Source organism: Ranitomeya imitator, chromosome 1, assembly GCF_032444005.1.
Source record: "Ranitomeya imitator isolate aRanImi1 chromosome 1, aRanImi1.pri, whole genome shotgun sequence".
Taxonomy (NCBI): domain Eukaryota; kingdom Metazoa; phylum Chordata; class Amphibia; order Anura; family Dendrobatidae; genus Ranitomeya; species Ranitomeya imitator.
Window position 1 is genome coordinate 6,873,249 of NC_091282.1, and position 27,323 is coordinate 6,900,571.

General features: G+C 49.3%; 1 protein-coding gene across 1 annotated transcript in view; it reads right to left on the reverse strand.

Annotated features, from left to right (window-relative positions):
• Nucleotides 1-2,703: 2,703 nt before the first annotated feature.
• The window catches only part of LOC138658132 (C-type lectin domain family 2 member B-like), a 70,170-nt gene continuing 45,550 nt past the window's right edge, over nucleotides 2,704-27,323 (reverse strand). The window contains exons 6-7 of the mRNA XM_069745674.1: nucleotides 11,793-11,899; nucleotides 2,704-3,600 (exon numbers count right to left, since the gene is read on the reverse strand). Of these exons, the coding sequence (XP_069601775.1) occupies nucleotides 3,498-3,600; nucleotides 11,793-11,899 (210 nt within the window). The 3' untranslated portion in view covers nucleotides 2,704-3,497. The remainder of the gene's footprint in view (nucleotides 3,601-11,792; nucleotides 11,900-27,323) is intronic.

Here is a 27,323-nt window from a genome sequence, read left to right on the forward strand (position 1 = left end):
ATGTGACCACTCTCACACCAGCATGACACCGCAACTTGTTCATTCTCAGACCTGTCTGACCCCCACCACATGACCACAGTTATACCTGACTGACCCTCACCATGTGACCACACTTGGACCTGGCTAATACCCATTACATGCTCACCCTCAGACCTGGCTGACCCCCACCACATGACCACAGTTATACCTGACTGACCATCACCATGTGACCACATTTGGACCTGGCTAATACCCATTACATGCTCACCCTCAGACATGTCTGACCCCCACCACATGACCACAGTTATACCTGACTGGCCCTCACCATATGACCACACTTGGACCTGGCTAATACCCATTATGTCATGATCCGTTCCAGGGTTTATTAGTGTCTGCCCTTTTTTGGACGGATCATGTCAAGGGTTAACTTTGCTCTGCCTCATTCTGGGTTCAGGTTTGCTATTTAGCTCCCATGAATCTTGCTGGCAGTGTCAGTTATAGTTCTGTCTTCGGCTTGTGAACCTGACTCTGGAAACCCTTGGTTTGTCCTGCTGTGAACCCTGACTTGTCCTGTGTCTGTTATCCACCTCTGTCTGCCCTTTCCCTGTGTTTGTCTGTTCTGCTTGATTCTCTGATTCTGACCTCCTGGCTTGGCTATTGACTCTGTCTTGATTTGTCCCTATTGTACAGTATTTTGCTCGCCTGGTTTACTGATCCCTTGCTATGTCCTGATGATCCTTTCTGTTTATATCCTTTTTGTACTGACATGTTATCTTGTGCCCTGATTCGGCTTTTCTGACTACTCTCTTGCCACTAGGTGACATCTGTTCAGCTGCTCAGTGTGTGCAGTCTCACGTCCCTATAAAACTCCCCCTGGTGAAGGTTGCGCTGTACTGCACTGCAGCTGCATGACACATTACATGCTCACTCTCAGACCTGGCTGAACCCCACCACATAACCACAATCAGACTTGACTGACCCTCACCATGTGACCACACTTGGACCTGGCTAATACCCATTACATGCTCACTCTCAGACCTGGCTGAACCCCACCACATGACCACAATCAGACTTGACTGACCCTCACCATGTGACCACACTTGGACCTGGCTAATACCCATTACATGCTCACTCTCAGACCTGGCTGAACCCCACCACATAACCACAATCAGACTTGACTGACCATCACCATGTGACCACATTTGGACCTGGCTAATACCCATTACATGCTCACCCTCAGACATGTCTGACCCCCACCACATGACCACAGTTATACCTGACTGGCCCTCACCATATGACCACACTTGGACCTGGCTAATACCCATTATGTCATGATCCGTTCCAGGGTTTATTAGTGTCTGCCCTTTTTTGGACGGATCATGTCAAGGGTTAACTTTGCTCTGCCTCATTCTGGGTTCAGGTTTGCTATTTAGCTCCCATGAATCTTGCTGGCAGTGTCAGTTATAGTTCTGTCTTCGGCTTGTGAACCTGACTCTGGAAACCCTTGGTTTGTCCTGCTGTGAACCCTGACTTGTCCTGTGTCTGTTATCCACCTCTGTCTGCCCTTTCCCTGTGTTTGTCTGTTCTGCTTGATTCTCTGATTCTGACCTCCTGGCTTGGCTATTGACTCTGTCTTGATTTGTCCCTATTGTACAGTATTTTGCTCGCCTGGTTTACTGATCCCTTGCTATGTCCTGATGATCCTTTCTGTTTATATCCTTTTTGTACTGACATGTTATCTTGTGCCCTGATTCGGCTTTTCTGACTACTCTCTTGCCACTAGGTGACATCTGTTCAGCTGCTCAGTGTGTGCAGTCTCACGTCCCTATAAAACTCCCCCTGGTGAAGGTTGCGCTGTACTGCACTGCAGCTGCATGACACATTACATGCTCACTCTCAGACCTGGCTGAACCCCACCACATAACCACAATCAGACTTGACTGACCCTCACCATGTGACCACACTTGGACCTGGCTAATACCCATTACATGCTCACTCTCAGACCTGGCTGAACCCCACCACATAACCACAATCAGACTTGACTGACCATCACCATGTGACCACATTTGGACCTGGCTAATACCTATTACATGCTCACTCTCAGACCTGGCTGAACCCCACCACATGACCACAATCAGACTTGACTGACCCTCACCATGTGACCACATTTGGACCTGGCTAATACCTATTACATGCTCACTCTCAGACCTGGCTGAACCCCACCACATGACCACAATCAGACTTGACTGACCCTCACCATGTGACCACACTTGGACCTGGCTAATACCCATTATATGGTCACCCTCAGACCTGGCTAATGTCCACCCTATATGATCATAGAAAAAGAGGATTTGTATCCTTCTCACCGACAAGTGCATTCTGTTACACCGGCAGTGCAAGGATGTGAAGCTTGGGTTGGCCGCCAAGTAGAAAATAAATCAGAGGAAAACATCCAGCAACGGTTCTGAAGGATAATGTTTTAAAATCAATTGTTTATTAGGAAATTTTTTTAAAAAATCATGATGTTAAAAAAGGTGCTTAATTGACCTAGGCATGCTTGCACTGACGCATTTCGAACTTTTAGTTCTTATTCATAGTAGAGCACAATAATATGAATAAGAACTTATTGTTTGAAATGCATGAGTGTAAGCATACCTAGGTGACTTGAGCACCTTTTTTGAAATCATGATTTTTAATCTTTTTTCCTAATAAACGGTTGTTTTTAAAATATTTTCCCTCTAGAACCATATGAGGATGGTTCTAGTGGAAAATGTAATATTGAGATATAAGTCTGGCATTCAGATGGTTAATCTTGTATATAGGATCGTAAAACGCTGTACTTTTATGGTGATGCCATAGGGTTAGCAGGAACCAGAGCTGAGGGGATTATCCCTTGGAGAAAAATGAGATGGTCATTTTTGCAAGTTTCAAAAAAATGGACATGTGATTCAACCCGGACATTACCAAACTCATATAGTAGGCGAATATAGCAAAATTAATTATTGCTCAGTGTGAGGTCACATGGTGGTGGTCAACCAGGTCTTAGTGTCATCATGTGGCGTGGGTCAGTCAGGTCTGAGTGTGATGTCATGGTGAGGGTCAACCACGTATTCATTACTGCCCTCCCCACCAAGATCACCATTATCAGCCTCACCACTATCATCACCACTGTCATCAATGTCAGTAACACAATCATCAACATCATTTTCCAGACAGGTGAAGTCTCTCAGTAGTATGTCCACCATGTACGGTCTGGATTAAAATGGAACATTGCTGCCCCCCATAAGGAAAGTGTCTGTCCGGCAATATAGTGGTTCTGGATGGAGAGTTCCCGGCAGGGGCACACCATGGGCCATGTATGATTCTTCTGATGCATGATGGGATTGATGTGGAAGCCTTCCGTGCTTGCTGCCATACAATAACATTAGTGCCTTGCATTCAGTAAAGCTTCTTTTTTATAGCGTTATATAGAAATATACAGAATGTTCCAGGTGGAAGCTCCAGGCCATTCTCTTCTTCTAAGCGTCCTTCTCACAGATCCAGCACAGCTCCTTGTAACAGTTCTCCAACATCAGGCGAAGGCCTAACTTAGCGCAGGTCCCAGCTCCATTTTCAATAGCCCTGAGAATGGAGATAAGATAGAATCAGATGTCTCTGGGGTCACATTGATGCACAGGGAGTGGAAGTTTCTGTCCACAAGTCGGCTCATATGGCCACTTGTATATTGATCCAGACGTTCTAGAGTGAAGACATGGGTTGGGTTGTATGAAAGCTGGAGGTCCAAAGGCGGAGGAGACTCCAGGTGTGGTAGATCCACACAGCAATGGCACTTTGCATTACTGGACTTTCACACAGCTGAGTGCAGTCACATCCATCTGCACAGACCTTCTATATAGGCCATCCATCTGCACAGACCTTCTATATAGGCCATCCATCTGCACAGACCTTCTATATAGGCCGATATGGGAAACTTTTATAATTGTGCCTGGATGTTTGAGCCGTCTTTATGGCACACATGTTTTATATTGCATTGTGTTCACTCTTTATATTGTTTGTTCATTGGATCTTTTATGGGATGTCCCTTTTCAAAATCTATGGGGTGACCATTATGTTCCTCACCCCTCTGCAAACTCTTGCTCGCCCTTTGTGCAGGAGAAGACCTACATGGTTTGTTTCCTAAACAAAAAGCTGTTGCAGGATTCTCATATAGAAGAAAACTTCATTAGCGTAAAGGTAATATACAAATGATAAAAGAAATTAAAAAAGGCCAAGTGACTCAATGGAGGGGCACATAAATGAATCTAGGCAACTCCCGTATCTCTGAACTGTATTAGTGCCAGTATTAACACATCACATTGGATGACATAACATGCAGCACAGAACAGAAAACATAGATAGATAGATAGATAGATAGATAGATAGATAGATAGATAGAACAGATTCACACACAGATGGCGTCTTATAACAGGGGAGTATATTGGTGCCTACAATATAAATCCCAGTAGATGATGTAACACAAAGCACACGTATTAAAATCACTCACATGATCTAATGGACGTGGAACCTGGTTATAATGTGGCCCTGGCGTCCCAATGCGTGTTTCACCCTTGCTTCATCAGGGGGCACATGTTTTGAGGAGCAGGAAGGTACACACGTGATCAAATTTGTTGGTATCCCTCATTTAATGGCAGAAAAACCCACAATGATCACAGAAATAACTTGAATCTGACAAAAGTAATAATCAATAAAAGATCTATGAAAATGTACAAAGCCTACAAGCACACAGAGGTTGACACGTGCTCCTGTCCCTATAGCATTTGGGGCCTACAAACTCACAGAGGCTGACATGTGTTCCTGTCCCTCTAGCATTTTGGGCCTACAAATGTCACACAGAGACTGACATGTGCTCCTGTCCCTCTAGCATTTTGGGCCTACAAACTCACAGAGGCTGACATGTGCTCCTGTCCCTCTAGCATTTTGGGCCTACAAACACACAGAGACTGACATGTGTTCCTGTCCCTATAGCATTTTGGGCCTACAAACACACAGAGGCTGACATGTGCTCCTGTTCCTATAGCATTTTGGGCCTACAAACGTCACACAGAGGCTGACACGTGCTCCTGGTCCTCAAGCATTTTGGGCCTACAATACACAGGGGCTGACACATGCTCCTGCCCGTCTAGCATTTTGGGCCTATACACACACAGAGACTGACACGTGCTCCTGTACCGCTAGTACTATGGGCCTACAAGCACACAGAGTCTGACATGTGCTCCTGTTCCTATAGCATTTGGGCCTACAAACTCACAGAGGCTTACACGTGCTCCTGTCCGTCTAGCATTTTGGGCCTACAAACACACAGAGGCTGACACGTGCTCCTGTCTCTCTAGGATTTTGGGCCTACAAGCAAACAGAGGCTGACACCTGCTCCTGTCCCTCTAGCATTTTGGGCCTACAAACACACAGAGGCTGACATGTGCTCCTGTTCCTATAGCATTTTGGGCCTACAAACGTCACACAGAGGTTGACACGTGCTCCTGGCCCTCAAGCATTTTGGGCCTACAAGTACATAGAGGCTGACATGTGCTTCTAGCCCTCTAGCGTTTTGGGCCTACAATACACAGAGGCTAACACATGATCCTGTCCGTCTAGCATTTTGGGCCTATACACACACAGAGGCTGACACGTGCTCCTGCACCGCTAGTATGATGGGCCTACAAGCACACAGAGACTGACACGTGCTCCTGGCCGTCTAGAATTTTGGGCCTATAAACTCACAGAAACTGACACATACTCATGTCCCTCTAGCATTTTGGGCCTATATACACACAGAGGCTGACACGTGCTCCTGGCCCTCTAGCATTTTGGACCTATGCACACACAGAGACTGACATGAGCTACTGTCCCGCTAGTATTATGGGCCTACAAGCACACAGAGACTGACATGAGCTACTGTCCCGCTAGTATTATGGGCCTACAAGCACACAGAGTCTGACACATGCTCCTGGCCCTCTAGCATTTTGGGCCTATACACACACAGAGACTGACTTGTGCTCCTGCTCCGCCAGCATTATGGGTCTACCCACACACAGAAGCTGACACATACTCATGTCCCTCTAGCATTTTGGGCTTATATACACACAGAGGCTGACAAGTGCTCCTGTCCTGCTAGCATTATGGGCCTATACACACACAGAGGCTGACATGTGCTCCTGTCCCTTTAGCATTTTGGGCCTACACACATACATACACACAGACATGGGCTGACAAGTGCACCTGTCCCTCTAGCATTTTGGGCCTATACACACACAGAGACTGACACGTGCTCCTATCCCTATATCATTTTGGGCCAATACACACAGAGAGACTGACATGTGCTCCTGGCCCTCTACCATTATGGGCCTACAAGCACACAGAGGCTGACACGTGCTCCTGTCCCTCTAGCATTTTGAGCCGATACTATTTAAAGGACAGTGGGAGTGGTCACCACCCACATCAGCTGACCAGCAACACAGTAGCTGCCAGCAAGGAAACTGACATTAACCCTTGCTGGCCAAAAGTAAAATCAATGTTTAAATTTAAGCAGAACCAGAGCTGTCACAAGTCCAAAAATGAGTTGTGACAGTACTCTACTTTCAATGAGGAGACTCTGGACCCTAAACCCCAGACTACACCAGAAATTACTCCTCAATCCACTAGGAATCACCCCGCAGTCACCTGATCCTCAGTCCAATGGTGATGAAAATAATGTAGGCTCCGGAGGCGCAACAAATCTCCAGAGCGACAACCTGTGGAATACGTTATGCACCTGCATTACTGGGGTTAACTCCAACTGGAAGGTCCTAGGGCTGAGAACGGCCAACACTCGATACTGCCCAATCACCGTAGAACTCCAAGTCCCAGATGCGTACTTCCACTTGATGCTTTGAGTTTTTTCATTTACACACAGGTCCGGACCTGAACATTTATTTCCACGCATACGTTTGACAACAGACAGTAACTTCCCTGAGGAACAGACCACAGAGGTGTCACCGCGTGTCACCAAACTCATACCCTCATTACATTCAGGGGGAACCATCACTCTCCCCTGATCCCTCCTCCTCCTGAGAAGACACTGAGACTCAGGGCTTACTTGTGGTGAGGGTTGAATCTTGCCCCTATTCCCTGGTAGCACCTTAGCTGCCTCCATCTGAGGAAAAGGGGTAAATTCGAGAAGGACGGCAGAGACCGTAGCTCCCAGGCAACAGTTTTTACAAGACTGGTCCCAACTAACTACTTCCCTGGACCGCCAATCTATGACCGGATTGTGTTTCTTCAACCAGGGAAAGCCTAAGATGATGGGAGTTGGCATCCCCTCCAAGACGTAGCATGACAGGGACTCTTCATGAAGAGTTCCTATATGCAGGTTAATACTGTCTACGACTTGGGTCAGACTCTTGGGTCAGACTCATCTAGCTGAGAGGGACAGAGTGAGTTGCATGAATTGAAATGGGTCTCGCCAGCATCCTACGAATCAGACCATGAGTCTGTACAAAGCGAGAATCCGCCAGATTGACCCCAGCTCCACTGTCTACAAGAACCAGTACCATCTCAGTCTCCCCACCAACCACCACTTTAGCAGACATAAAAAACTGAGACGTGAAGGTGGAAGAAATGTAAACACCCTGGTCGCCTCCCTCCATATGACCAGGGGAACGCGGCTTTGGTGATGAAGTACTAACTTCAGCATGAGATGGGCAGACAATAATGTAATGATCCATAAGACCACAGCAGAAACATGTCCCCGTCTCACTGCGAACTGCAGACAACCTAGTTTGAGAGGAGGCTCCTCCCACCTGCAAAGGTTTGTTCATCTGCACCAGTGTGTCTTCCTCCCTAGAAAATACAACAGGGGGTAGATTCGGTGTATATGCAGTGCCCCAGGGTCCTGGTTATTGCAGTAATGTCATTCTCCTTTAGGAGAGAGTGGTGTTACGTTTGGAGGCAAAGAAGGATAACTGCATCCAGGTATCACAATCATGCAACACATTTCACACTCCAGGCCCCAAGGGGGAGCCTTGCTCCTATTTATTAGGTCACTCCCCACACTTAGGTATAACTGGTTGCCTGCAGGGAAAGTGAGGGAGTTGCTGGCTGAGCCTCACACAGGTAGTTGGTCCCTGGCAGGGGTGGGATCCTGTCAGAGAGCAAAGGAGAAGGATACAGAGCTGTGCATGCCCCCAGAGCTGCAGTTCTTAGAAAGAGACATTGAAGGAGAACTGTATTACAGCAAGCGTGCAAAGAAGTCGTAGCAAAGCAGTGGAAACCAGAAGGGGACCAGCCCTACACAGGCTGCCTCCTTCTGAGGCGCAGGATCCCGGTAGCCGGAACACCGAGGGAGCAACGATCCTTAATGCCTTGCTCCAAAGACCGGCAGGACAGCTAATTTCACGTTATCTGCCCGCTCTACACCCTGGAGGCAAGGTGGCACCCCTTAGAGGCTGGGGCATGATAGAGTCCCTATAAACTGCCTCAAGCCACTGGTCATTCGGGTTTGTCCTATCCTATCCGGGGGACAGAGAGAGAGACATAACACCGATAACATCTACAACAGTTGTAAGACCTCATTCTTCACCGCGCCTCTTACCATCCTCCACCTACACACCGGGAAGCCCTGGGGACATACTTCACCTGTGGGAAGGTATACCATCTAGCTGCCATAACATCACCCCAGCGGACCCCTTAAAGCAGCGTCCGTCACCCTGACCAAATACCACAGGTGGCATCACGAACTATCCCTTTAAAGACCTTTCCCTTTTACACGGACGTCCCAGGGCCACGGACTGGGTCAGCCACCGTGACATCCCCCTGAGAACTGAAGGACCATGTACCGAGTACCCCGCTGCCCTGACAGGGCGCTCCATATGTCTCTCCCTGAAGTGTCTATCCATCTGGATTTCAACATCAGCAAGGAGTTTGTATGTTCTCCCCGTGTTTGCGTGGGTTTCCTCTGGGTTCTCCAGTTTCCTCCCACATTCCAAGGACATACTGATAGGGAATTTAGATTGTGAGCCCCATTGGGGACAGCGATGATAATGTGTGCAAACTGTAAAGCGCTGCGGAATATGTTAGCGCTATATAAAAATAAAGATTATTATTATTTCAAGGGCCATGGTGGCCTCCAACGACCCAGGAATAGCATACCGCACAAGAGTATCCTGAAGACCAGCTGACAAACCCTGACAAAAATAGCTCCTAAGTGCAGGGTCATTCCACTGAGTGTCAGTGGCCCATCTTGGAAACTCAGTAGTACTCCTCAGCCGGCCAGCCCCCCCTGCTTGATCTTACGGAGTCGAACCAGGGAGATGACATCAGGATCCCCATACACCAGCGCCAATGCCGCAAAAAACTCATCCACCAGCCAAAAAGATGGTCAATCGGTCGGGATGGAGAAGGCCTAGGATTGGGAATCACCCTTGAGAAGGGAGACTATAATCCCCTCACTCTTGAGGAATGAAGGTGAAGCCTGAAATATAACTTACTGGCTTCCTTAAAGACCAAAAAGTTATCTCTCTCTCAAGAGAACCTGTCAGGGAGAGATATTTTGGGTTCTGGTTGAGCCAAGACATGAGCTGAGACCATAAACCCAGACACCTGCTGAAGCTGCTGTCCTCCTGAGATCGCAGCTCCGTTAACTCATCTGTGAGGGTCTGGATCAGGCAAGCAAAAGCTCACCAGAAGAATGGCACGGCTGGTGATAATGAAACGACCCACAAGGGTTGGTCCAGCTGACAGCACAGCAAACACCAACAACGGGATAGGAAAACAGAGAGGAAGGCCCTAATAGTAAGGAACGGAGCACCTCCTAACACAGCCTGTGCCTATCCTTAAGCTACCCTAATGCACTATGCGGGTCTTTCCCCCCGCCACCATCACGTACCTGGCCCCTAGCTGTCACCTCACTACAACCTGGCTAGTGCACTGGCCGGCAAGGACACTAGCTTCACCACTGCAGATGGTACAAACACAGGGGATAGAGACAAGAGTGAGGCAGACAAGTTAAATAAACAAGAAACTTAGCTCCAGGCTCCGCTGCCAAGCTCCATACCACAGAGGATAATGAAACAGGACCCCAAAATTAACAGAATAATAATCTTTATTTTTATATAGCGCTAACATATTCCGCAGCGCTTTACAGTTTGCACACATTATCATCACTGTCCCCGATTGGGCTCACAATCTAGAATTCCTATCAGTATGTCTTTGGAATGTGGGAGGAAACCGGAGTGCCCGGAGGAAACCCACGCAAACACGGAGAGAACATACAAACTCTTTGCAGATGTTGTCCTGGGTGGGATTAGAACCCAGGACCCCAGCGCTGCAAGGCTGTAGTGCTAACCACTGCACCACCGTGCTGCCCACAGAAGTAGCAGATTCAGCACTGACACCAGAGAGCTGCAACTGCAAGGCTAGTCTACATAGTAAACTCTATCACCAGGAAGGAAAGGAAACTGACATTAACCCTTGCTGTCCAAAAGTAAAAACCACGTTTAAATCAAAGCACAACCAGGGCTGTCATGACTCCAAAAATGAGTTGTAACACACACAAAGTGTTTTTAATGATCAATATTTGAACTATGCCCACCAGTTGTTGCCTTCAAGGGTGTATGGATGACCCTCCTAATAATTTATTTCTGCCTTTGCACTGTTTGCAAAGCCTTAACGAGTGTAGAAGTACCGTAGCTACATTTTGTTCACAATATTTGAATGAAGCACTACAGTTGATTCCTTCAAGGATTATATGGATGACCCTGCTTATAATTTTTGGCATGCTTTGCACATAATGCATATCCTTTATGAGTGTAGGAGTACCAATACAATACCAGTAATTAATACCAGTACCAATAATTTCAATAGAATGTGTATGAGGTCCTCCTTTATGTCTAATACAGGGTGTGTCTGAGTCCCTCTTCCATCACATTTTTGCACTTTTTGCTTCCTTCATAAATTACATTGACATTTCCAATTTTTAATCAAAATTTTAATTTTGGTTAAATTATAATTTTTTTCAATTATTTTTCAATTTTGCCTCATATGCAAATTACTCTACAGGAAACAATGTTTCTTAAAAGTTTTTTTTTCCTGTAAACTCCAATTCCTCTTCGATTTTGCATGTTTGCATGTTTAATTGACAAGCCTTAAAGTGGAGCAAAAATGTGACACCATTTTTCTCAGCAGCGATCTGGGAGTCAGAGATACTTCCTGCGGTCTTCCCCATGCTGTTTTCCTTCCTTTCAGCACTTTTTTCATCCTTTTCAACATTTTCTAAGCCCCCCAGACATTTTTGTACTGTCTGCTGGAAAAACCCTCAGATTTTCCATTGACTCCCATTATACTCATTACTCATAATGGGCATCCGAGTTTTCGGAATTGCTCGCTTCGAGTAATGAGCATCCAAGCAGTTTAGTGCTCGCTCATCCCTGGAAGCCACCTATCCTTGATCCTTCTTGTGGCCTTCTAATCTGGAGACTTGAGGACACTTGGTTGGGGCCACACCCTTGTGTCAATATTTCATGACTTTCTGGACATTTAGAACCAAAATCCCTGTCTGTAGATTGAGGTCTTTTTATTGTAGGAAAGACTCTGGATAAATCTCATTTGCAAGGCTGGTTAGACGGTCACCCATTGGCATACTGAATGTCTACGTCTAGTAGGTGGCTACAGTGAGCAGCTTGCTTCTCGATGGAGAACAAATAATTTGCACATTATGAAATGGAAGAACATAAAAGATTGAGTCTGCCATATAGGGCGCGGTAGAGCGTGGCGGTACCTACACTGTGCTGTTGTCTGACCACACACCAGTCCACGATTCTCCCTGGTAATGGGATCCGGACCCAGCCAACCCAACCCAGAACTCCGGAGCCATGAAGGACACCAGTCTCTGAAATAAATGAGAATCAGAAACACAATGATCGTCACAAGGACTCAAAGAGGAACAACTGAGGAGGCGAATCCGAGGGACCAAAGACCGGCACATAAATAATAATGTGTAACCATCCCCATCAACACAGCAGGTGTAATAATACTGCTACCCACTAACATCATCCATCATAGTGACACAGCATACTGCGTAATAGACAGCGCAGGAAGCGCCATCACCGGGCGGCAGAAATGATTAGTAATAGAGGTAAAATGTAGATGGGGCACAATATAGGGACAGTGTATGGGGGCACAATGTATATGGCACTGTATGAGGGCACAATATAGGGACAGTGTATGGGGCACAATGTATATGGCACTGTATGAGGGCACAATATAGGGACTGTGTATGGGGGCACAATGTATATGGCACTGTATGAGGGCACAATATAGGGACAGTGTATGGGGCACAATGTATATGGCACTGTATGAGGGCACAATATAGGGACAGTGTATGGGGGCACAATGTATATGGCACTGTATGAGGGCACAATATAGGGACAGTGTATGGGGGCACAATGTATATGGCACTGTATGAGGGCACAATATAGTGACAGTGTATGGGGCACAATGTATATGGCACTGTATGAGGGCACAATATAGGGACAGTGTATGGGGCACAATGTATATGGCACTGTATGAGGGCACAATATAGGGACAGTGTATGGGGCACAATGTATATGGCACTGTATGAGGGCACAATATAGGGACAGTGTATGGGGCACAATGTATATGGCACTGTATGGGGTGTGGTATGGTGGTTGGCCATGTGATAGATACCACCCATTAACCACATAGCCACCCGCCATACCACAGAGGGCACAATAAAGGGACAGTGTATGGGGGCACAATGTATATGGCACTGTATGAGGGCACAATATAGGGACAGTGTATGGGGCACAATGTATATGGCACTGTATGAGGGCACGATATAGGGACAGTGTATGGGGCACAATGTATATGGCACTGTATGAGGGCACAATATAGGGACTGTGTTTGGGGGCACAATGTATATGGCAACGTATGAGGGCACAATATAGGGACAGTGTATGGGGCACAATGTATATGGCACTGTATGAGGGCACAATATAGGGACAGTGTATGGGGCACAATGTATATGGCACTGTATGAGGGCACAATATAGGGACAGTGTATGGGGCACAATGTATATGGCACTGTATGGGGTGTGGTATGGTGGTTGGCCATGTGATAGATACCACCCATTAACCACATAGCCACCCGCCATACCACAGAGGGCACAATAAAGGGACAGTGTATGGGGGCACAATGTATATGGCACTGTATGAGGGCACAATATAGGGACAGTGTATGGGGCACAATGTATATGGCACTGTATGAGGGCACAATATAGGGACTGTGTATGGGGCACAATGTATATGGCACTGTATGAGGGCACAATATAGGGACAGTGTATGGGGCACAATGTATATGGCACTGTATGAGGGCACAATATAGGGACAGTGTATGGGGCACAATGTATATGGCACTGTATGAGGGCACAATATAGGGACAGTGTATGGGGCACAATGTATATGGCACTGTATGAGGGCACAATATAGGGACAGTGTATGGGGCACAATGTATATGGCACTGTATGAGGGCACAATATAGGGACAGTGTATGGGGCACAATGTATATGGCACTGTATGAGGGCACAATATAGGGACAGTGTATGGGGCACAATGTATATGGCACTGTATGAGGGCACAATATAGGGACAGTGTATGGGGCACAATGTATATGGCACTGTATGAGGGCACAATATAGGGACTGTGTATGGGGGCACAATGTATATGGCACTGTATGAGGGCACAATATAGGGACAGTGTATGGGGCACAATGTATATGGCACTGTATGAGGGCACAATATAGGGACAGTGTATGGGGCACAATGTATATGGCACTGTATGAGGGCACAATATAGGGACAGTGTATGGGGCACAATGTATATGGCACTGTATGAGGGCACAATATAGGGACAGTGTATGGGGCACAATGTATATGGCACTGTATGGGGTGTGGTATGGTGGTTGGCCATGTGATAGATACCACCAATTAACCACATAGCCACCCACCATACCACAGAGGGCACAATATAGGGACAGTGTATGGCGCACAATATATATGGCACTGTATGAGGGCATAATGGTGGAAGGGTACAGAGGGCATTGTATGTGGCATTTTATGGGGGCACAGTATAGATTACAGTGTACGGGGGAACAATATAGATGGTACTCTATGGGAGATGCAATGCTGGTGGCCCTATAGGCTGTATTGTATGGTTCATAGTAAAAGAGGTACCATGAAGGACACGCTAAGTATATATGGGCCCACTGTACATTGCAGGTGGCAGTGTATGGGGGAGCTCTGTAGGTGACAGTGTATGGGGGCACTCAGTAGGTGACAGTGTATGGGAGCACTCAGTAACATAGTAACATAGTAACATAGTAACATAGTTAGTAAGGCCGAAAAAAGACATTTGTCCATCCAGTTCAGCCTATATTCCATCATAATAAATCCCCAGATCTACGTCCTTCTACAGAACCTAATAATTGTATGATACAATATTGTTCTGCTCCAGGAAGACATCCAGGCCTCTCTTGAACCCCTCGACTGAGTTCGCCATCACCACCTCCTCAGACAAGCAATTCCAGATTCTCACTGCCCTAACAGTAAAGAATCCTCTTCTATGTTGGTGGAAAAACCTTCTCTCCTCCAGACGCAAAAAATGCCCCCTTGTGCCCGTCACCTTCCTTGGTATAAACAGATCCTCAGCGAGATATTTGTATTGTCCCCTTATATACTTATACATGGTTATTAGATCGCCCCTCAGTAGGTGACAGTGTAAGGGGGCACTCTGTAGGTGGCAGTGTATGGGGCACTCTATAGGTGACAGTGTATGGGGGTACTCTGTAGGTGGCAGTGTATGGGGGGATCTGCAGGTGGCAGTGTATGGGGGCACTATGTAGGTGACAGTGTATGGGGGGATCTCTAGGTGACAGCGTATGGGGGCACTATGTAGGTGGCAGTGTATGGGGGCACTCTGTAGGTGACAGTGTATGGGGGAGCTCTGTAGGTGACAGTGTATGGGGGAGCTCTGTAGGTGGCAATGTATGTGGGCACTCAGTAGGTGGCAGTGTATGGGGGCACTATGTAGGTGACAGTGTATGGGGGGATCTGTAGGTGACAGCGTATGGGGGCACTCTGTAGGTGACAGTGTATGGGCGGCACTCAGTAGGTGGCAGTGTATGGGGGCGCTCTGTAGGTCACTGTGTATGGGGGCACTATGTAGGTGACAGCGTATGGGGGCACTCTGAAGGTGACAGTGTATGGGGGAGCTCTGTAGGTGGCAGTGTATGGGGGCGCTCTCTAGGTGACAGTATATGGGGGAACTCTGTAGGTGACAGTGTATGGGGGCACTTTCTAGGTGACAGTGTATGGGGGCACTCTGTAGGTGACAGTGTATGGGGGCACTCTGTAGGTGACAGTGTATGGGGGCACTCTGTAGGTGACAGTGTATGGGGCGCTCTGTAGGTGTCAGTGTATGGGGGCGCTCTGTAGGTGACAGTGTATGGGGGCGCTCTGTAGGTGACAGTGTATGGGGGCACTCAGTAGGTGGCAGTGTATGGGGGCACTATGTAGGTGACAGTGTATGGGGGCGCTCTGTAGATGGCAGTGTATGGGGGCACTCAGTAGGTGACAGTGTATGGGGGCACTCTGTAGGTGACAGTGTATGGGGGCACTCTGTATGTGGCAGTGTATGGGGGCACTATGTAGGTGACAGTGTATGGGGACACTATGTAGGTGACAGTGTATGGGGGCGCTCTGTAGGTGACAGTGTATGGGGGCACTCAGAAGGTGGCAGTGTATGGGGGCACTATGTAGGTTACAGTGTATGGGGGCACTATGTAGGTGACAATGTATGGGGCACTATGTAGGTGACAGTGTATGGGGGCTCTCTGTAGGTGACAGTGTATGGGGGATCTCTGTAAGTGACAGTGTATGGGGGCACTTTCTAGGTGACAATGTATAGGGGCACTCTGTAGGTGACAGTGTATGGGGGCACTATGTAGGTGACAGTGTATGGGGGCTCTCTGTAAGTGACAGTGTATGGGGGCACTTTCTAGGTGACAATGTATAGGGGCACTCTGTAGGTGACAGTGTATGGGGGCTCTCTGTAGGTGACAGTGTATGGGGGCGCTCTCTAGGTGGCAGTGTATGAGGGCACTATGTAGGTGACAGTGTATGGGGGCACTCAGTAGGTGGCAGTGTATGGGGGTACTATGTAGGTGGCAGTGTATGGGGCGTTCTGTAGGTGACAGTGTATGGGGCACTCTGTAGGTCACTGTGTATGGAGGCACTCTGTAGGTGGCTGTCACGATATGGTATGAAATATCATAAGTAGTTCTCTTGCTAGCCTGCGTGGGCTAAGCCTCCCTTCTTGGAGTGATACTGCAACAGTTTGTAGCTGCAAATTCCTGGCTTTCCTTCTCAGAGAGCGTGGGGGGTAGGAGAGCCAAAAGTATTTACGACCGGCATTTCCTGTGTAAGCTCTTGTTCAGCTATAAGTGAAGTAGAAACTTCGAGGATCCATGAAAGATTCTTTGTTTAGTTTTTGTTAGATATTAGGCAAACGATTTAAGCTAGAAATACGAAAATATATATTCTTATTCTCACTCGGTGTATCTACCCATCCCACGAAACACGGGCTTCTAACTCCATCTGGTAAAGAAGTAGGGATTTCTCTGTAAATATGTATCCCAGATAGGACATATTTGATCTCATTAGAATGCTCACGTTAATCCGAGATGAATGATGGATTTGTTAGGACTATAACATGTTTTGTAGCGGAGTTATCGAAATTAGATATAGATTAGAAAAAATGAGTTAACTGAAGAGGTAGGAAGGACGAGGTGATCCAACCCCTTTCTGGGATGTTACCTGCTTAAGCTATAACTATCTGCACACATCCCCAGCTTCCTTCTTGTCCTCTTTTTCCTGGAAGAGCTGAGTACATCCCATGAGCTGGGACGTATGGAAAACTGCCCTAGCCTGGGTGCCTGCCATGCGTTGAACATGTGAGTGTTATCTTTTCTCCTTTATTCCCTTTATGTTATAATTACCCGTGTATATATTTGCAATTGTCTCATTTGTAATATCTTTATAAAATATTTTTGATAAAGCACTGCCTAATTTTTTATGGGATGTAATATTTAATATTAGTTCGTTCTCCTGTTCTAAACCGTACCCTAAGTCTTCTGAAGGGAAATACGCTACTGTTACTGTTGTGTTGGGTTAGCTTCGGACCCGTTTAATCGAAGCTGGTGGCGGCGATACCGTGTGCAGACTGTTGAGTGATGCTGTAGCGACTGCGGCGTTGATAATTATTGTTCCTGCCTGCAGCGTGCCCAATAGCCAGTACATAGCAGGCAGCTTGTCTGGCGACTAATTACCCAGGGTGCAGTACCTAATCTGACCTGAGAGTAAGGGGGGCGCCAGAGAGCTGCAAGTGTTAAGTGGAACTGTAAGTGGGATATACATAAATCCCTGCAGTTCGTGGTATATAGAAAATCAGTGGGATACCTAAAATAAGCCCCTGCTGTAAACTAAGAGGTCAATAGCCTTGTGTGTGGTTTTTCATCACATCGTGGAGTGGAGGGATAACTAAGATAAGCCCCCCTGCACATGTGATAGCCGTCTGTTGGCCTAAAGTCACCTCAATCCGTGACGTAGGGGTGACGGTCACGGTGTGAATCCTGACCAATTGGTGACAGCGGTCAGGGGAATTCGTGACAATTGGTGGCAAGGCGGTGGGATATCTTAGAGCATTAGTGATTTGGTTTGAGTAATCATTCCTCTCACTAAAAACTTGCAGAAAGTTCTTGCGAGGACTCTGCGCAAATAAGTTTGGAGAACGAACTCAGTGTTTTATTAGTCTTGAGACAATTGTGTACGGGTAATTATCCCCTCCCTTTCTCTTCGTTTTTCTATCCTATCTTTTATTTGGCAACCATGGCTGCGAAAGGGGAAGCCTGGTACAACCAGCAGAAGAAGGACATTCTTGCTGGGATATGCATGTACCATGGCCTGAACCCCCAGGACAAGTCCAAGGCTCAAATGGTCGCTGACCTGGTGCAATTCGAAGCCGACCAAGCCAGGTCACAGAGCCCAGACACCGCAGAAGCCAGCACCAGCGAACATGGTGCTGCAGCAGAGGTCCAACCACTGAATGCTGGCCCTGTTAGTGATCCGGGCGAATTGGACCCCCACCTGCAGGCGGCCTTGAAAGAATTCCCCACTGACGACCATGAGGGACGTCGGCAGCTAATTCAGCAATACCGGCAGGAGGCCCGAGCTGAGAGAGAGGCCCGAGCCGAGAGAGAGGCCCGAGCTGAGAGAGAGGCCCGAGCTGAGAGAGAGGCCCAGCGAGCCGAGCGGCAAGCGGAGCGGGAGTACCAGCTGCAGTTAGCCCAACTGCAAATGCAGGGGTCGTCCCAGCCTAGCCGTGAGCCCAGCAGCGCTCAGATACCTAAGCCCCGGCCCGATCACTTCCCTGTTATGGAGAAGGACGGAGACTTGGACACTTTTCTGCGGGCCTTTGAGAAAGCCTGCAGACAGTACCGGCTACCTACAGATGAATGGGCACGATACCTGACACCAGGGCTGAGAGGCAAAGCTCTGGAGGCGTTTGCTGCCCTCCCTCAAGAACAAGATGGTGACTATGAGGCCATCAAGCAGGCTCTGATAGCCAAGTACCAGCTTACACCCAAGGTGTACCGTAGAAAGTTCCGGACTCTCCAACGTGGCCCACACGACAGTTACAGTGATGTGGTGCATGGACTGGGGACCCACTTTGACCAGTGGACCCAAGGACTGTCAGTGACCACCTTTGCACAGCTGCGAGACCTGATGATCAAAGACCAGTTCTTTCATCTTTGCCCAGCCGAGGTGCGACAGTTCGTGATGGACAGAGAACCCAAAGACGTGACGAAAGCAGCGCAGATTGCCGATGCCTATGAGGCCAACTGTAGATCGGAAGTGCGGAAGCCAGTCACCACCAGCTGGAGAGGGGGTAAGCCTGCAACCAACGCCAGTATCCCTGCCAGCCAGCACTCCAGAGGTCCTGGCCCTGTGGCCAACAGCACCAGACCTACCACCGAACCTCGCAAGTGTTTCACCTGCCATCAGACTGGTCATATCAGTCCCTCCTGCCCAACCAAGCAGAAGAACACCCCAGCCAAGGCCCCAGGGCCTAATGCAGCAGTTCTTTTGGTGGGTGGTGTGGTTGGGAGGGTGTGTGACAACGTACAGCACGTCACTGTGGGAGGCCATGTTGCTACAGGCCTCAAGGACAACGGGGCTGAACGAACCCTCATCCGACCCGAACTGGCGGCCCCTGAAGAAATCATTCCGGGGAAAACCCTAACTGTCACTGGGATTTGGGGCATCAGCTGTCCCTTACCGATGGCCCGGGTTTTTATTGATTGGGGTGCTGGGAGCGGGGTGAATGAAGTGGGGCTGTCTGATAATTTGCCCACTGATGTTTTGTTGGGGACTGATTTGGGGAGGTTGGTTGCATACTACGTCCCTGACACCCCTCCCCAATCTACTAATAAGGGTAAAGTTAACCCTGATGATGATGATGATGGGAAATCGCATGTGTTACCTGATCATGCTTTATCTTGTAATGATGCATCTGTTAACCATTTTTGTCCTAGGATTGATGGTGAAAATGTTGTACCTGTGCCAGCTGAACCTGATGATGATTTTTCTGTGAAGGTTAATGTGTCCATAGGTACAGGCGTGCCCAGCCACATCGCTCTGCGGAGTTAGACGGCTGAGGAACCCCTAACAGGGGCAAGTGTCAGTGCTACAGGAAACGGGGAGATGCATGGGAACCGTGAGGAAGGTGATGCCATGAAAGTGACCAGTGCCACCGAGGAAGGTAACTGGCCCATAAGTAGCACTGCCCCTAGAGTGTTGGGGGTGGATGGGGAGGTAGAGCCCATAGCAGCGCCGGCTGATGGGTCTTTAGAAACCCCCGGGGAGACAGCCTACGTAGCTGCTGTCACCCACAGTGAGAGTACCCGGAACGCAGATAACTGTCTGCCTTCCGGACCCTCCTCAGTCATCACTGTGACTGAACAAGAGGTGGACCCAGAGCAGGTCCAAGAGGGTTCCCGTGGGGAAGGGACCCTGACGTCGCTTCTGGCTTCCCCTAGCCAGGAGTTTCAGGCCGCTCTGCACACAGATGCGAGCCTAGAGAGTTTGAGACAACTTGCCGGGACGCACTTCTCTGAGACTGCTAAGGAGAAGGTGTTCTGGGAACGAGGAAGGTTGTACCGGGAGACAGTACCCGGAGAATCACAAAAGGAGTGGTTGAGGGAAAGACAGCTGGTCGTCCCGCAGCAATTCCGGGGTGAGTTGTTGCGGATTGCCCATGAGATCCCGCTAGCTGGACACTTGGGGATCAGCAAAACTAAGGCCCGGCTGTCTCAACACTTCTATTGGCCTACGATGGGGACAGATGTGTCAAACTACTGCCGCTCCTGTGTCACCTTTAAAAGAGTGGGGAAGGCGGGGCCTGCTATTAAGGCTCCCCTGATCCCTTTGCCAGTGATAGAGGAGCCTTTCCAGAGGATCGCGTGGACATTGTGGGCCCGCTGGCCGTCCCCAGCAGCTCTGTAAAGCAATACATCCTTACTGTGGTAGACTATGCTACCCGGTACCCAGAGGCAGTAGCTCTGTCGTCAACTAGGGCAGATAAGGTGGCGGATGCCCTGTTGGCCATCTTTTCACGTGTAGGGTTTCCCAGGGAAATGCTTACTGATGAAGGGACCCAATTTATGTCTCGCCTAATGGAGGCTCTCTGTAAGAGAATGCAGGTGAAGCACCTAGTATCGAGTACGTATCACCCACAGACCAATGGCTTGTGTGAACGCTTCAATGTTACCCTCAAACAGATGCTACGCATGCTGGTTGAGACTCAAGGGCGCGACTGGGAGCGGTACCTCCCACACCTGCTGTTCGCTTACCGAGAGGTTCCGCAGGCCTCGACGGGGTTCTCCCCCTTTGAGCTCCTGTACGGCAGGCGAGTCCGGGGACCCCTTGGGTTGGTAAGAGAATCCTGGGAAGAGGAGCCAAACCCTTCTGAAGTGTCCATAGTGGAGTATGTCATGCGCTTCCGTGACAAGATGCAGACCTTGACACAGTTGGTGCATGACAACATGACGCAGGCTCAGGCTGATCAGAAGCACTGGTATGACCAGAACGCCCGGGAGCGGACCTACCACGTGGGTCAAAAGGTGTGGGTGCTGGTCCCCGTACCAATGGTTAAGCTTCAGGCAGCCTGGGAGGGCCCATACGTCGTCCACCAACAGCTCAACCCGGTCACGTACTTGGTCACGCTTGACCACGCTCGGGGTAGGCGAAAGGCCTTTCACGTCAACATGATGAAGGCTCATCACGAACGTGAACCTTTCGTCCTACCGGTCTGCAGCTTGCCCGAAGACGGTGAGGAAGACACCCTCCTGGATTTGCTGGCCCAAGCCAAGGCCAATGGGTCTATCGAGGACGTGGAGGTAAGCGCCTCGTTAACTGAATCCCAGCGGTTGCAGTTGCAAACCACACTGGAACCCTTCCGGGTCGTGTTCTCCAACCGACCTGGGAGGACTCAGTTAGCCGTCCACGAGGTGGACGCCGGGAATCACGCCCCACTACGGCGAACACCCTATCGAATCTCTGACCAGGTGCAGCAGATTATGCGCCAAGAGATCGATGAGATGTTACAGCTGGGGGTGATTCGACGGTCAAAGAGCGCGTGGGCCTTACCTGTAGTTCTCGTGCCAAAGAAGGACCGGACCACCCGGTTCTGCGTGGACTACAGGGGGCTTAACGCCATCACAGCCTCGGATGCGCACCCAATGCCGCGCATCGAGGAGCTGCTTGAGAAGTTAGCTGGCGCAGATTACCTAACAATAATGGATCTGAGTCGAGGATACTGGCAGATTCCCCTGAGCCCCGAGGCTTTATCACACCCTTCGGACTGTACGAGTCCACGGTCATGTCCTTCGGCATGAAGAATGCCCCTGCCACTTTCCAGCGGATGGTCAATCTCCTGCTTCAGGGACTGGAGAAGTACGCAGTGGCGTACTTGGATGACATTGCCATCTTCAGTTTCTCCCGGGAGGAACACCTGCAGCATCTCGAGGAGGTGCTCAGGCGAATTCACCAAGCAGGACTGACTATCAAGCCGGGAAAGTGTCAGATGGGCATGAGGGAGGTTCACTACCTGGGGCACCGGGTAGGCGGGAACACCCTAAAGCCAGAGCCTGACAAAGTGGGAGTGATCGTGAACTGGCCCACTCCCGTGACCAAGAAACAGGTGATGTCCTTCTTGGGCACTGCAGGGTACTATAGGCGCTTTGTACAGCACTATAGTAGCCTGGCAAAACCGTTGACGGACCTCACCAGGAAGAAGCTACCCCACATCGTCAACTGGACAGATGGCTGTGAGGGGGCCTTCCAGGCATTGAAAACCGCACTGTGCAACGCCCCTGTGTTGAAAGCAGTCGACAGCAGTCGACCGTTCTTGGTGCAGACCGACGCTAGCGAGTTTGGCCTTGGTGCTGTGCCTAGCCAGGTTGACTCGGAGGACCAAGAGCACCCCGTGTTATACCTGAGCCGGAAGCTTTTGCCGAGGGAAGTGGCCTACTCCACCATCGAGAAGGAGTGCCTGGCCATAGTCTGGGCCCTGCAGCGCTTGCAGCCCTACTTGTACGGTCGCCCCATCACTGTGGTGACCGACCACGACCCTCTGCGCTGGCTAAATGCCATGTGTGGAATCAACGGCAGGTTGCTACGCTGGAGCCTTGCCCTTCAGTAGTTTGACTTCACCATTGAACACAAAACGGGCAAAGAGCATGGGAATGCAGATGGACTCTCCCGCCAGGGTGAACCTACTGAGGTGCCCATGGAGGCATACCGTGGGGTACTGCCTCCCTAGCGCACACCAAAAGGGAGAGGTGTCACGATATGGTATGAAATATCATAAGTAGTTCTCTTGCTAGCCTGCGTGGAGTGATACTGCAACAGTTTGTAGCTGCAAATTCCTGGCTTTCCTTCTCAGAGAGTGTGGGGGTTAGGAGAGCCAAAAGTATTTACGACCGGCATTTCCTGTGTAAGCTCTTGTTCAGCTATAAGTGAAGTAGAAACTTTGAGGATCCATGAAAGATTCTTTGTTTAGTTTTTGTTAGATATTAGGCAAACGATATAAGCTAGAAATACGAAAATATATATTCTTATTCTCACTCGGTGTATCTACCCATCCCACGAAACACGGGCTTCTAACTCCATCTGGTAAAGAAGTAGGGATTTCTCTGTAAATATGTATCCCAGATAGGACATATTTGATCTCATTAGAATGCTCACGTAAATTCGAGATGAATGATGGATTTGTTAGGACTATAACATGTTTTGTAGCGGAGTTATTGAAATTAGATATAGATTAGAAAAAATGAGTTAACTGAAGAGGTAGGAGGGACGAGGTGATCCAACCCCTTTCTGGGATGTTACCGGCTTAAGCTATAACTGTCTGCACACATCCCCAGCTTCCTTTTTGTCCTTTTTTTCCTGGAAGAGCTGAGTACATCCCATGAGCTGGGACGTATGGAAAACTGCCCTAGACTGGGTGCCTGCCATGCGTTGAACATGTGAGTGTTATCTTTTCTCCTTTATTCCCTTTATGTTATAATTACCCGTGTACATATTTGCAATTGTCTCATTTGTAATATCTTTATAAAATATTTTTGATAAAGCACTACCTAATTTTTTATGGGATATAATATTTAATATTAGTTCGTTCTCCTGTTCTAAACCGTACCCTAAGTCTTCTGAAGGGAAATACGCTACTGTTACTGTTGTGTTGGGTTAGCTTCGGACCCGTTTAATCGAAGCTGGTGGCGGCGATACCGTGTGCAGACTGTTGAGTGATGCTGTAGCGACTGCGGCGTTGATAATTATTGTTCCTGCCTGAGTGGGAGTAGTTATCGCGTTGCTGCAGCGTGCCCAATAGCCAGTACATAGCAGGCAGCCTGTCTGGCGACTAATTACCCAGGGTGCAGTACCTAATCTGACCTGAGAGTAAGGGGGCGCCAGAGAGCTGCAAGTGTTAAGTGGAACTGTAAGTGGGATATACATAAATCCCTGCAGTTCGTGGTATATAGAAAAGCAGTGGGATACCTAAAATAAGCCCTTGCTGTAAACTAAGAGGTCAATAGCCTTGTGTGTGGTTTTTCATCACATCGTGGAGTGGAGGGATAACTAAGATAAGCCCCCCTGCACATGTGATAGCCGTCTGTTGGCCTAAAGTCACCTCAATCCGTGACGTAGGGGTGACGGTCACGGTGTGAATCCTGACCAATTGGTGACAGCGGTCAGGGGAATTCGTGACAGTGGCAGTGTATGGGGGCACTCTGTATTTGACAGTGTATGGGGGCACTCTGTAGGTCACTGTGTATGGGGCACTCTGTAGGTGACAGTGTATGGGGCACTATGTAGGTGGCAGCGTATGGGGCGTTCTGTAGGTGACAGTGTATGGGGCACTCTGTAGGTGACAGTGTATGGGGGCACTCAGTAGGTGGCAGTGTATGGGGGCACTATGTAGGTCACTGTGTATGGAGGCACTCTGTAAGTGGCAGTGTATGGGGCATTCTGTAGGTGACAGTGTATGAGGGCACTATGTAGGTGACAGTGTATGGGGGCACTCTGTAGGTCACTGTGTATGGGGCACTCTGTAGGTGACAGTGTATGGGGCGTTCTGTAGGTGACAGTGTATGGGGGCACTATGTAGGTGACAGTGTATGGGGGCTCTCTGTAAGTGACCGTGTATGGGGGAACTTTCTAGGTGACAATGTATAGGGGCACTCTGTAGGTGACAGTGTATGGGGGCGCTCTCTAGGTGGCAGTGTATGACGGCACTATGTAGGTGACAGTGTATGGGGGCACTCAGTAGGTGGCAGTGTATGGGGGCACTCTGTAGGTGACAGTGTATGGGGGCACTCTGTAGGTCACTGTGTATGGGGCTCTCTGTAGGTGACAGTGTATGAGGGCACTATGTAGGTGACAGTGTATGGGGCATTCTGTAGGTGACAGTGTATGAGGGCACCATGTAGGTGACAGTGTATGGGGGCACTCTGTAGGTCACTGTGTATGGGGCACTCTGTAGGTGACAGTGTATGGGGCACTCTGTAGGTCACTGTGTATGGAGGCACTCTGTATGTGACAGTGTATGGGGCACTCTGTAGGTGACAGTGTATGGGGCGTTCTGTAGGTGACAGTGTATGGGGGCACTCTGTAGGTCACTGTGTATGGGGCACTCTGTAGGTGACAGTGTATGGGGCACTCTGTTGGTGACAGTGTATGGGGCGTTCTGTAGGTGACAGTATATGGGGCACTCTGTAGGTCACTGTGTATGGGGCACTCTGTAGGTGACAGTGTATGGGGCGTTCTGTAGGTGACAGTGTATGGGGCACTCTGTAGGTCACTGTGTATGGAGGCACAATGTAGGTGGCAGTGTATGGGGGCACTCTGTAGGTGGCAGTGTATGGGGCACTATGTATGTGGCAGTGTATGGGGCACTATGTAGGTGGCAGTGTATGGGGGCACTCTGTAGGTCACTGTGTATGGAGGCACTCTGTAGGTGGCAGTGTATGGGGGCACTCTGTAGGTGACAGTGTATGGGGGCACTCTGTAGGTCACTGTGTATGGGGCACTCTGTAGGTGACAGTGTATGGGGCGCTCTGTAGGTCACTGTGTATGGGGGCACTATGTAGGTGGCAGTGTATGGGGGCACTCTGTAGGTGACAGTGTATGGGGGCACTCTGTAGGTCACTGTGTATGGAGGCTCTCTGTAGGTGGCAGTGTATGGGGGCACTCTGTAGGTGACAGTGTATGGGGGCACTCTGTAGGTGACAGTATATGGGGCACTCTGTAGGTCACTATGTATGGAGCCACTCTGTAGGTGACAGTGTATGGGGCACTCTGTAGGTGACAGTGTATGGGGCGTTCTGTAGGTGACAGTGTATGGGGGCACTCTGTTGGTGACAGTGTATGGGGCACTCTGTAGGTGACAGTGTATGGGGGCACTCTGTAGGTCACTGTGTATGGAGGCACTCTGTAGGTGGCAGTGTATGGGGGCACTCTGTAGGTGACAGTGTATGGGGGCACTCTGTAGGTGACAGTGTATGGGGCACTCTGTAGGTCACTATGTATGGAGCCACTCTGTAGGTGACAGTGTATGGGGCACTCTGTAGGTGACAGTGTATGGGGCGTTCTGTAGGTGACAGTGTATGGGGGCACTCTGTAGGTTACTGTGTATGGGGGCACTCTGTAGGTGACAGTGTATGGGGGCACTCTGTAGGTCACTGTGTATGGAGGCACTCTGTAGGTGGCAGTGTATGGGGGCACTCTGTAGGTGACAGTGTATGGGGGCACTCTGTAGGTCACTGTGTATGGGGCACTCTGTAGGTGACAGTGTATGGGGCACTCTGTAGGTCACTGTGTATGGAGGCACTCTGTATGTGACAGTGTATGGGGCACTCTGTAGGTGACAGTGTATGGGCCGTTCTGTAGGTGACAGTGTATGGGGGCACTCTGTAGGTCACTGTGTATGGGGCACTCTGTAGGTAACAGTGTATGGGGCACTCTGTAGGTGACAGTGTATGGGGCGTTCTGTAGGTGACAGTGTATGGGGCACTCTGTAGGTCACTGTGTATGGAGGCACAATGTAGGTGGCAGTGTATGGGGGCACTCTGTAGGTGGCAGTGTATGGGGCACTATGTATGTGGCAGTGTATGGGGCACTATGTAGGTGGCAGTGTATGGGGGCACTCTGTAGGTCACTGTGTATGGAGGCACTCTGTAGGTGGCAGTGTATGGGGGCACTCTGTAGGTGACAGTGTATGGGGGCACTCTGTAGGTCACTGTGTATGGGGCACTCTGTAGGTGACAGTGTATGGGGGCGCTCTGTAGGTCACTGTGTATGGGTGCACTATGTAGGTGGCAGTGTATGGGGGCACTCTGTAGGTGACAGTGTATGGGGGCACTCTGTAGGTCACTGTGTATGGAGGCACTCTGTAGGTGGCAGTGTATGGGGGCACTCTGTAGGTGACAGTGTATGGGGGCACTCTGTAGGTGACAGTGTATGGGGCACTCTGTAGGTCACTATGTATGGAGCCACTCTGTAGGTGACAGTGTATGGGGCACTCTGTAGGTGACAGTGTATGGGGGCACTCTGTAGGTGACAGTGTATGGGGCACTCTGTAGGTCACTATGTATGGAGCCACTCTGTAGGTGACAGTGTATGGG